The 12,243-nt window shown below is 41.8% G+C and overlaps 1 protein-coding gene across 9 annotated transcripts in view; it reads left to right on the top strand.

Annotated features, from left to right (window-relative positions):
• Window positions 1–7,671: 7,671 nt before the first annotated feature.
• The window catches only part of PPARGC1B (PPARG coactivator 1 beta), a 141,173-nt gene continuing 136,601 nt past the window's right edge, over window positions 7,672–12,243 (top strand). For 2 of the 9 annotated variants that reach the window (XM_088133641.1, XM_088133640.1), the window contains exon 1: window positions 8,130–8,302. In XM_088133641.1, coding sequence (XP_087989767.1) covers window positions 8,219–8,302 — 84 coding nt within the window. In that variant the 5' untranslated portion in view covers window positions 8,130–8,218. Of the gene's footprint in view, window positions 8,303–8,929; window positions 9,515–12,243 lie in introns of all 9 variants that reach the window. The other 7 variants (XM_088133643.1, XM_088133637.1, XM_088133635.1 and 4 more) reach the window with 7 other exon arrangements.

Here is a 12,243-nt window from a genome sequence, read left to right as displayed (position 1 = left end):
ACTCAAATTAGGGTAAAAAACGTTGCATTTCCTAGGAAATGTGATTCACTATACAACAAGCTGATCAAGAAAGAAACGGGATTCTCTGGTGCCTGTGGAATCTTTGCTCCTGGAAGCAACATAAACTTGGAGTGGTGAGCAGTGAAAGAATTAAGCCTCTCTCTCAATTTTCTCCATCTTACTTATCCAGATTTTTTTTTAATTAAAAGAAATATTCATGCTAAAACTTATATGTATTTCATGTAATATATAGTTTGGCCTTTTATTACTTACATGTTTTAGTGAGCAAAATAATCACATTTAAAATATTAAAAATAATTTATTAATGGAAGCCAACTTAGGTTAAGATGTATATGGAATCAAAAAGCAATGTTCAGGCTGTTTTATATCTGATTTGGTTTACATATCATGTTTTGTTCATTGAAGCATGTTTTCTTGAATAATTCACAATAGCCTAGATTCATATATTGTGCTAAGGCATAAACCATGATTTAAAAATCACAATGGTTGGGTAGACACAACATGCTAAGTCAAAACCAAACAAACCACATTATAGCTTACTATGATACGTAAACCCAGTCTATATGTTCAGTTATGTAACAACATTCAGACTGCTTGGCTCACAACACCATAGCCTTAAAAGAAATGATATGAAACACAAAAACCATATTATATGGATATGAGTGAACCCCAGCATCAATGCTGACATGCAGTGCATTAAACCATATTGTGGTTTACTTGTTAAGCCATCAAACTCAAAAATATGGTTATCCTGTCAATAGGTGAAAGGTCATTAACCACAATCAGTAGCAATGTCCGTTTCTTTACGGAGCCATTAACCCTCTGAGGAAGTGGTGCTGGATCTGCCGCAGCATCTTCACAAATCCAAATTCATTTTTCATCCTCTACAGAAAACTGGAAGGGTTCTTTTGAAAAATAAAGGGACTGGGGAAAAGATGAGCCTTTTCTCCATCCCATTCAGATAGCAGCATCCAGTTAGCTCTGACTGATCTTGAAAACTAAACTGGATCATCTCTACTTAGCAACTGCATGGGGAATAATAAAGAAATGCCAAGGCAATAGGCTAGATGAGGAAGCTGAAAGAAACATGTTGGGAGAAGATGTTTGTTTGTTTGAAAAAAAGCATTGCCTGGAGGAAAGGTTGCTTTAGTATCAACCAAAAAGGAGGAAGAAAATCAACTTATGGCTGTCTGTGATAGACTGTATTTTCTAGCGTGCGCTCACTGGATGAGGCTCTTAGCCATGGTTAATGCATGTCTGGGGAATGTAGTCATTATATGGATCCAGGTTAAGCAAAAGCTCATGATATGTACTATCTTTCTTCCCAGCCTGAACTCATGCCAGCACAATGCTGTTATTTTAAATACAGAAGGCAATTATTACTCATTTGAACTCTATATGAGTATCTGCTCTAGAAATGTAGTGTCTAGTTAGACAGTGGGTCTGTCAGTGAATCCATTTTGCACTTGGCATTTAAAAAATGCTGTAAGAAATCTCAGTGGTCAGTTGTGTAAGTTGCCTTGTCAGATTACAACCCAGAAGACATTTACACATATTTAAGTTCCTCAGTGCAGCAAAAGATTTTCTTCTCCCGCTTTGATTGCCTACCTGCTGTTGTACAGGATGGCAAGTACAACAAGAGGGGTGAGGGTAGATAACAAGACAGGAGAGAAATGGGTGAGGGGACATTGTGGTAACCCTTGGCTCTTGCAGCACAAATGATTTAAAGTTATGCTATAGGTTTTTCACATACCGTTCTACTACTATTCTTGCGAGCATTGGCTTTTCTTACTTCTAAAGAATGTATTTCTCATTTATGATACCTGTGCCAACTATGCTGAAGGATTCATACATCTCCCAAAACACCACTAACTGTCAAATATCATTTATTTTACCAGATTACATCCATTTTGGAAATGTTCCGTGTTTTTATTTGTTGAAAAACTACACACACACACACACACATGCCAACAATCATATATTCTTTCACAGCACTTTCACACGTTTAGTTCAATATAGAAATTAACTGATGAAACTCAGTAATTGGGGACCTTTCCTTTGGAAGTATTTTCCTCAAGTTTAAACATGTTCCCCACTGTTTAAACATGTTGAAAAAAAATAATCGGCATTTGCAATCTGGATTTGGTCCACAAAGCTGACTCTATTACCTCTGACTTAGAAAGATTTGTCCCTCTCTTGACTGTGATTAAGAACAATCATAAACAAATTATCTGATTAAAAAAAAAATCATTATAATTCTGCATCTGTGGTCTAGTCATCAAAGTGAGTTTAAAGATGAGATTTATAATCCTACAGATTGACTTACATTTATTTTAAGGAAAAGTTTAAAGTATTGATAAATAATGAGAGACTTGAACCTAGAAACCAATTGGAAGCCAGTAAAACTGGTCATACTCTACAGTCAACATGGTGACATAACATCCAGACTTCAAAACTTGTTTTTGCTGTCAAGTTTGAGTTCTTGTCCCTCAAGGCACCTCAACAGAAATTGACAGTGGGACTGGAATGTATCTGTGATATGGTTCTCTGTGCCCAGCAAGTTATACTAATAAAGGCTTTTTTGTGCCCTTGAGTCATTATTGACTTCTGGAGATTGCCTGAACAACTCCATGCAAGTTTTTATGTTGGCAAGATTATTGGGCTGAGAGGGAGTGACTGGTCGAAAGTCACCCAGCTGGCTTTATGTCTAAGACAGAACTAGAACTCACAGTCTCCTGCTTTCTAGCCTGGTGCCTTTAACCACTATATCAACCTGACTCAATAAAGGCTTATCTCCCTAATATAATAGACCAATATACAACATTGGCATTAAGGAAATAGGGTCTATTGTAGATGAAATGCAAAGGAATCAAGATGGCCTTTTGAATACATTAATGTTTATTATGGTTTCAAGACATATAAACCTGGTGAGAAAAACCTGCTGTCTAGTCATCATCTCATCATTAACAAATTCTTTGACTTTACTATTCCAAGCAGTCATGAGGCTCTGATGTTATATACAACCATATTGTTTTGTTATACAGCTTGTACAAGTGATGTAAATTAATCATGTTGGTGATCCTGTATTATATTTCTGATCCTTTTGTCTCTGCTCAGAATACCAAAAGTCCATTTCTAATCGGCAACTGCCCTTTCTTCAGTGCTGGAACTGGAAACCTGTTGAATGCTTTCTTTAGACTTTTGCACATTATTAGATGCATGTACTGCTACCATTCTGACTTTCTGCCTATGGCAGAAAGGCAGAATTTAGGTCATTGAGAGATGTACTACATGAAAACCTTGTCAAAAGAAATTTGTGCAATGTTGATGTTGTATCTTTTAGTAACTTGAATAAATTGATCACTGGGTAGGACACTAACACATCTTCATAATGTGAGGATATTCATAGGAAGACTGTTTTAGCAGCTCTTTTTTTGTGTTGAAGTTTCCAGATAGAGGGCTTTGAACACTAGCAATCAAAAGGAGCTACCTAGCTATTACATCTTTTCTTCCTTAATGGATTTTCTCGTTAAGAAAAAAGGATGGGAGAAACCATGCCGAAACACAGCAGAATTACAAATGGAAAGCAGGAGGGGCAGGGTTTAGATATTGCACTAAGCAACAACTGGATTTAAGGTTGACTTAGCATGTTGCATGAATCCAACCAACTGGAACTTATTAATATCATGGTTAAATCATGATTTAGTGTAAGGTATGAACCCAGCAAGGAAACACTGCAAGAATATAGCATGGTGATTGCACAGCAAAGGCTTCATCTAAAAGCACACTTTATCTCAAGAAAGATCAGGAGGTGATGATGCTGTTGATTTATTTTAAAGTATTTACATACTGCCCTGAACCATACAGGCCCAGCAAACAATTCCGTAATAATTTCTCTGAACCCCAGTAAAACACTAACTAGGTTATCTCCCAGACTAACTCACTATGGGTCAAATTAACTCCTTAATTCCTCACTTGTGGAATCCTATTAAGTTCAGCTGAATCCTATTCAACAAATAATATGAGATTAAAAACAAATTGGAGAGGTATCATAGGTGTTTTGGAAAGTGCCTAGTTCTTTCTCCTTATTTTCAGAATTTACTGAGAACTAGTCTCACTGAAGTATTGGATGCTGAAGTCGACTGAAATTTATCAGGAGGCTGAAGTGATAATAGCTGGTCCATCTTGCAACAGCAGAGAGAAAGGAAGAAGAGAAACTATCATAATGGATGGCACTTACCTTGGTTTAGTAAGGTTAGTCAGCTTAAAAAACTGGTTCTATGGTTATGTCCAGAATTAGAGGTTATCTGAAAAGCTATTACTTGTCCTGAATTGATAAAATAAAAAGGACCATAAAACATAAACTACCAGATGGGCATGTTTATGCTTATTATGAAGACTTTTTATAAAATTCCAAGTTGTTTTACTATGCTTTTTTTAAAAAAAATGTGGGTATCTCTCTTTGTTCACTTCTATTCTGTGCTTATAACATAAATGATGTGGGTTAAACTGTAGGCCCAGAGCCTTAATAGGTGAGCTACATGTACAGACAAGTAGAATTACAGAACTCTTAATGTCCTATGATCACTATATTACTTTTTTTAAGTCACAAAATGGCAGTCAAAGTACTGCCATAGGATAAAAAATTGGGTCCATAAAACTTCAAAGGAACAACTATAGACAGTCCTAAAATGGCTGGTGACAAAGAATACTTTATGCTAGGACTATAAAACATTTCAGTAAAGAACTTGAAGCACAGTGCACATTAGTATACCTTTTTAACAGTATAATCCTTTTATGTACATCAGTATCATATAGACTGATAAGATTGGTGTGCGGGGGGGGGAGGGTAATCTAGCTTCAGTTGCTTGCATGGGCTATTGTTCAGGACAGTTGTATATTGACTAATTAAATTATTAAGCTGCCTACATTGTCAGTGGAGATTTAATTTTATTTGCTTTGGATAAGCAAATATAAATTAAAGGTGGTTTCATTCCTGTCATTAATTCCTTCAGGGAAAAACCCCTAATACTTTACGTGCATTAAAACATGAGAACTGGGTATGAAACATGAAAGGATTCTCTGCCCTACAGACAGACAGCTACCAGTCAAAGACTTGTTCTTTGCTGCTTCAGTTTAGCTCTGCATATCCTCTACTCAGCCATACAGAATATTCAACAGCCATTTTTCCTGCAGATATTGGCACAGCATCGCACACCATACAAGAATGTGTGATTACGATATGCTTTTATATGCTAACAAGTAACAAGCTTTGAGCTTCTGTCCGTATACCAGCCTAGCCTAGGGTGCTATAAAATTTGATCTCTTCAGAAGGACCAGCTCTGTCTGTGTTTATGGGTTTACATTTTATTTAGCTCTAACCAATGAGTAGAGACACAGAAATCAAAGACATGTCTTGGAAAACTTTAAAGAACAATCAATAGGAAAAAGCATATGTGCTCTGTCCCTTAGTAGCTAACACATGCAGAGTGAAGTCTTCGTTGTGTGTGTCGGAGGGAGAGACGGGACAAAATTAAGCCAGAAGTCAAAATTCTGATTGTGCCCTAACAGCACTAAATATCTATGGAAGAGTTGCAAAATTAGCTTCCGGACAATGGTAGAAGTAAATATGAAAAAACAAAACAAGGAGAGCAGCAAAGCCCAAAAGGGGAGGGAGGGGGAGGCCGTAAAAGGAAATGTAAAATTTGCAATGAATGTTATTATTTCAGCAATCCAAATTAATGCCTTTACATAAAAGAAAGCAGCAAAATACATTTGTTTTTATTCTTTTTTATGCACATGACTAAATGTAAGACAAGTTTTTAATGCCCTCTTCATTTCCTGAACTACTGTATCTAAGTACTTGGCCTGAAAACAAGGTTGCACATCTCTAAAAAGAGAACAGTAGATTAAACTCGATTGCTTGGGAACAAGGATGGGGAAACTGAGCTACGAATGGATGACTGAGTGGTAGACAGTACAGGAAATATAGTATCATGACCTAATTTAAAATGGTTCCCTCTCTAGAACTAGTCCTCACTTTGAGTAAGGGCTAGTTCTTCCTCACACAAAGTGAGGACATTGTGTTAAGCGACAGACGCTGCATATTGTAGTCCCCTTTGCTGAAGGAATGTATATGCCACTTGACCTGTCCTGGACCTCTTAATTTAGACTGCTGTCCCAAATGCTGTAAAGTATCAATGGCTAGTCCAGCTGTCACCTCTCTGTGGAACACAGAGGAGATGCCATCTTGTTCTTTGCTCAAGGAAAAAAAAAAAGACTGGCTCTGCCCTGAACTGCAGGCCGTTTTGCATATGGAATGACACGGAACAGCGTCTATTGAACATTCCAAGATTCTATAGATACATCCCTTTAATTAGACCAGGAGCTCTAGTCTGCCCTTAGGCAGGGAAGCCAGCTGGATTGGTCACTCACTCTCAGGCCAAGCCTTCTCACAGGGTTGTGCTTATGGGGAAAATAAGAGCATTATGCCTTGAGTCAAATAAAGGAATGATATAAATATACAAACAAATTCAGTGACTCTTACACTAAATACACTATTAATTGAACAGGGATTTCACGAGCTCAGCGTCCCAATTGCTGCTCCATACTTGTTCTTAGCATAAGGTGATATAGTTTGATAGCTGCACTAGTTAAGTATCATTCAGGGGATAAGATGCCCCTCCCTCCCTTCCATCCATCCAAGGGAATGTGCTTGTGGTTCCAAAGCAGCATGCACTAATGGAATTTTCTTTTTTAGCACTGTCTTCTTTTCCCCATTCTTGTCTAATATATTGATTGAGAGAAGAGAGTTGCTGATCACATTCCATGCCTAAGAACCACAATATGTCAGCTCAGCAGGACTTTGAAATTCAGTTACCAGGGAAAATGCATTATATTAAGGTAGCAGGAGAGTGCATATAGACTGCATTACCTGCAGACTTCACTTTCACATCATTGATGTGACCAATATTCACAACAGGTTCACTGAATATTCTGAGGGACACGGAGAGTACCTGTTGCATAGCAAACTGGCTAATATGACACTTGATTGCTTTTGACTTTCTCAGCACAAAAGATGCTTATTTTGTGGCTGAGTGAAAATGGCAGGACTTTGAATAGATTTAACTCCCACGTCTGTTATAGGTGGAGATTATTGGCTCACTTTTGACAGTAAGGCCGGATAAGTATTGAAAGAGCCACGTGAAGATTTTAAAATGTTACAAAGAAAGCGCCAGACAAAATTACTTAAGGAAGCAGTGGGACAATTAGGCAATTTCAGCCTCTGAACTTAGTGATCTTACTGAGGCACCCTCTTTCGATGAAATGTCTCTCTTCAGTTGCTTCATAATGTCGTAAACCGGCCTTGCAGCATGGGCAGTCCTCCTGCGTATTCTGCTAAGCAGGGTAATTCTCAGGAAGAAAAATGGCTGGGTTGCCAAAGCCCCAGGAATAAATCACATAACGCCGAAAGCGCGTTGCTGCTTCTTCAGGGAAAAACGGAATGTCTCTGAGGCATGCCGGTAGGGAAGGGAAGTCAAGGAAGTAACATCGAGTGGAAGCGGGGTGCGCTCTTCCTGAGTATCTACCCCTCCACCACGCACTCAGCGGTAAGAGCGGAATTCTGCTCGGCGCAAGAGCTGCCCCAAGGCTTCAGGGCATGTACGCGTCGCTTTCTCTCCCCGCCTCCCGCTCTAACAGATAACTACCGATAAGCGCCGGGTCAGGAAGTGTAACTGCCAGACTGGTTTATGCCCCGGGTCCTCTCCCTCGAGGAGGCGGGGAGGGGAGTCTCTACCCCACGAGGAGCCACGGGTTCCCGCGCTCCCCCGGGACATCAGAGACCGCGACCTCGGGGTGACGCGCGCGCCTCCTGCGCTTCCTCCCTCGTCCTCAAAGCCCGCGAGGACACGGCCCTGGGAAGCGGAGGCCGCAAGCCCTCTTCCCGGGCAGGAGCTCTTGCCTCCCAAAGCGCGCGAAAGCAGCAGCTTCCCCACCACTCCCGCGAAGCCCAGCCCAGACGAGCCTCCTGCCGCCGGGCTCCTCCTCTTCTGACTCCCCGACGCCGCCCATTTCCAACCGGCGGGCTCCAGGCCCCGCCCCACCCCGCCGGCTGCCCGGTTTGGCTGGTTTCTGACTGTGCTGGCTGTTGCCGCTGCCGCATGCTGTTTCGTGCCGTTGCCGGAGGAGCAGGAAGATGGCGGAGCCGGAGCCGGACTGCAGCGCGCTTCTGGATGAAGAGCTCTCCTCCTTCGTCTTCAACTATCTCTCCGACAGCCAGGTAGGGCTTTGGGGCGCGAGCCTAGTCTCGGGGGTGGGGGGGACCCCCGGCCGTCACATTCGGAGCAGTCGCTGGGATTCAAATGGACCTCGGAGTCGCGAGGAGGGGAGAGCCTGGAGCAGAGGGGTGCTAAGCTGGTGGGGCTCAGAGTGTTCAGTTCCCCCCTGCACCGGTACACCTCGGCTACAGGGACTTCGGAACCCATGAGTCATTCGAGACCCCAGCTCTGCGATCTGTCAAGAACAGGCGGGCGCTAAAATTCAGTGGACCGTGAATTTGGGGCTGGGGGATTCCGATCTGTCATGCCCCGCTGGGATGTTTTACGCAGCGGATGCCTGATCTGACGTGCACTAGAGTTTGGGGCATAAAGACGCCGCATGCCCGCATTTACTCTGCAGAGAATCTGGGGCGCCGGGAATGAGGGGTGTGTGTTTGCATTCAGACGCAACTTAGAAGTCTGGCGCAGAAGATCCCGGGAACAGCCGTGCTATTTTTTTTTTTTTTTAAGTGCTATCGTGCTGACTTAGATCTGCGAGGCAGAAGCGATTCCCTTAGAGAGCGGGAAGTGTGCGTTGTGTGTGTATGTGTCTGCGTGCGTAAGCGTAAGGAGTTTTGATTTTTCCGTAGCGAATCTTTTCCTCTCTCGGGCACGGAGGGAGGAAAATGGAGAGCTCGCTAGTTGCCCAGCGGTCCTGGCACATTCCAATGCATGCAGGGCTGGAGAACCAGGAACGCGGCCCTTTCGGGTGCCCGGATTCGTTCAAGCAGCAGACGGAATGGACGAAAGTAGGGAGGGAGGTTATATACAGCCAACCCCCGTGGAAGCTTGCTGGTGCTCTGCTCGCTGCAGTTCCATAGGATCCGGCGGAAGAGAAGAAGAAGCGTTCTCATGGAGAGACTTAAGTTGAGGATGGCTCTGCGCGCCCCTCCTTCCCGTCCATATTGCTCTGGAAACCGCGGTGGGGGGATTCTAGTAATCCGAACACTTTTCAGCACCACTCACACGTGGACGAGTGGATCACTCTGCTGGTGTCCCAGATAACGAGTCTTCTTGCTTTTGCAGTGTTGCAGACTGAAGCTGCAGAGCTGCTCCCTTTACCACACTACCTTCCCCACAAACCTGAACGCCATTCGCTTTGTCAGAATTATAAACTCTGGATGGAGGAATGTGAGAGGCTGAGGGTGCTATCCATGGGAGATGAAAGGAGCAGGGTACAATGTTTATTTACTCCCCCTCCCTTCCTTTGGGCTTGCTGTTGCTTTTTCTTTTATTGTGGGGAGGCAAGATTGGCAGCAATTCAGTTTGACTGTGGGAAAACAAGAATAAATGGATGCTGACCCCCTCCCTTTTCCCTTTTCTCCTAGGGATTTGTTGGTGGGAGCACTTAATGTCTTAGGGTTGTGTGTGTGAGTCATTGCTGATTATATACCCGCAGCTTTAGGGTGGGGGGGGGGTTTGGTAATCTTAGTTGTTTCAAATAAGCAATTTTGCAGATTGCTGCCCCTTTTGGACCGAGTTGCATGTTAAAATCAGATTAAGGTTTTTTTGGCAGCCCTTGCTGATCACGAGCGGGTTCCTGCTGGAAGGGCAGCCGGCTGCATTCCTTTCCATGAGTAGAAGCAGAAGAGCTCTAGAGCTAATGCTTCGAGACCATCATACATCGCTCAAGTCCTGAGCTGTTGCAGAGTTTTCCATGGTTACAATTCCATGCCTCCCTTGTCCTCCAGGTTTTCTCATAAATAGAAGTGGCCTTGATTTGGGAAGTGACACATGCCATTCCTTCTTTCCTCCTGCCCTCTCTCAGGTTTCTTCATTTAGTTGGTTAGAAGAGAGCTGGGGAAAATTTGCTCTGGTTTGGTCCAAGAGAAGGAAGAGTGCCTTTGTCTCAGTCACATCAATTTATCCAAAGCATATTTGTGTTTATTTGGGAGACAGAACCAGGCTGGACCAGCTCCAGGCTGGACTTTTGTAGTCTCAACACTTCTGTTCAAGGGCCAACACTGGAGCTTTCCAGTTTGTCATGCAACAGTGTTGGCCAGGATAACTTTTCATAGAATTAGGCACAAAATGGTGACAGCTGGATTAGAGAAAAAAGGATGGAATATTTTGTAAGTAGGGATTTTTGCCTCGCAAGTGGTTATTTACATGATGCCAGATAAAGAACTAGGAAACTCTGATGGATCAATACAAAGATGTGCTTGCTTTCAAAAAACACCAGCAACAAAACCTTTGGGCAAAAAAGTTCAGAGGATTGTGCAAAACCCTTTAGTTGTGTTCTTACAGATGAAAGATCTGACATTCTGTAGCCAGTAATGTAATCAGTACACTTAAAAGTGGAACTTTTTGTATATTGTATAATGATCAAGAAAACTGAGATGTTCAACCTTGTATATTCTAAATTTGCAAATGTAAATGGAGGTACAAGAATCTGCATTTTGCATGTTGGATATGAAAAAAAACCCCAGTGAGTGAGCATTTTCTGAAAATCTGAACCATGCACAAAGATTTTCACCAGCTCTGATGTAATAAGCAGCTGTTTGTACCGAAGTAGCGTCAATACTAATGTGTAATTTAGAAAGTATATCACCAAAATACTTGTGGTAGGTTGATGTTTGCTTTTTGCTGCAGATCTCTGCATTATTAAAAGGTGCTTTTAATCTCTGGATTACTTCTTCTCTTCCCTTGCTTGTGCACAAGGCTAAAGTCTGAAATTGAAGTGGCATGTGATTGCTTTGGAAATGATTGAAGTTGTAACTGTGGTTTGCACTTGTACTTTAACCTCTGACGAAACTGCAGTGAAGGCTCCAGCCTTGACGGCTGTCACATGCTTTGCTTGTAACTAGAAGTGGGAGGTGGTTCCTAGGCTTGCCTCTGACGTCACTCTCCATTACTACTATACTGAACTAGCCTCTGCTTACAGATGGGCTGCTGAGTTCTCAATGAAGTCAGAGAGCTGCACAAGATCAGATTATACTGAGGTTAAAGTGTCAGGCAGCTAGGAAAGAATGAATGCTATTCCTCTCTTTCACTGAGACTCTGAAAGGTTTCAGTTCTTTTCTGTTACTTATCATGGATACCTTCTTCCCTTTCTTCCTTTTGCAGCGACATTGCAGGAATGCATCTCAAAGTCTTGTGAATGTTGATTGTAGTACAGGGGACTGGAAGCTCACAAATGTTAACCTATTTAATTTTACTCACCTTAATAGCTTTTATGTCTTGTTGGGGAGAATATTTCCCAAAATGACTGCATTGCAACACTTAGATATTAAAGCCTGCAGGCTGGTTTCTCATTGGAATGGGCCTGTTGTGCATTAGGCTGATACAGTTTATGCATTAACCAGCAGGTTGCATTCTGTGCTGCTAGTTTTAAGTTTGTGTCTGCTGCTGACACACTAGGTATTGCAAGATTTCTGGAATTCCTCTGTCTGTAGAAGAGTAAGAAATGGGTTTTCCATTTCTATATGTTATTATTTAAAAGAAAAATCATAAACCAGGCTGCCCTGGAAAGTATTTCATCTTTCTGCAGCATCTTGATAACAGCTCCATTAATTGATAGTCAGAGATGTAAACTATTATTGATCAAAACAAACTGGTTTTACTTCTGTCAGATATATACATATTTCCAATGAATTCATAGATTTGTGTAATGTGGGGTTTTTTTGTTTGTACAAGCTGTTGCCATTTGAATGACTGTGTCTCCACCAATTGAATGAATGAAAAGTGTATTTTTCTTGGCAAAATGCTCTAAAGTTTTCTTTAGGAGAACAATGTAATTTTTTTTTAAGAATATCTTGCTTCATTGTTTTGGGAGGGGAACAATTTGAGAGGAAGAGAAATATCAGGTTCTTCACCTGTTTTACATATTTCAGCCCTGAACAAAAATGTGGGGAAGCCAGCAAATCACCAACTCAGTTGCTCAAACTCTGCATTTATGTCTTCA

Source organism: Python bivittatus, unplaced genomic scaffold (genome assembly GCF_059951505.1).
Source record: "Python bivittatus isolate LINGU-HERP-01145 unplaced genomic scaffold, Pbiv_v1 ctg000080_np1212, whole genome shotgun sequence".
Lineage (NCBI taxonomy): Eukaryota > Metazoa > Chordata > Lepidosauria > Squamata > Pythonidae > Python > Python bivittatus.
The sequence above is the reverse complement of the archived record's forward strand: the minus strand, read 5'-3'. Positions and strand labels throughout refer to the sequence as shown.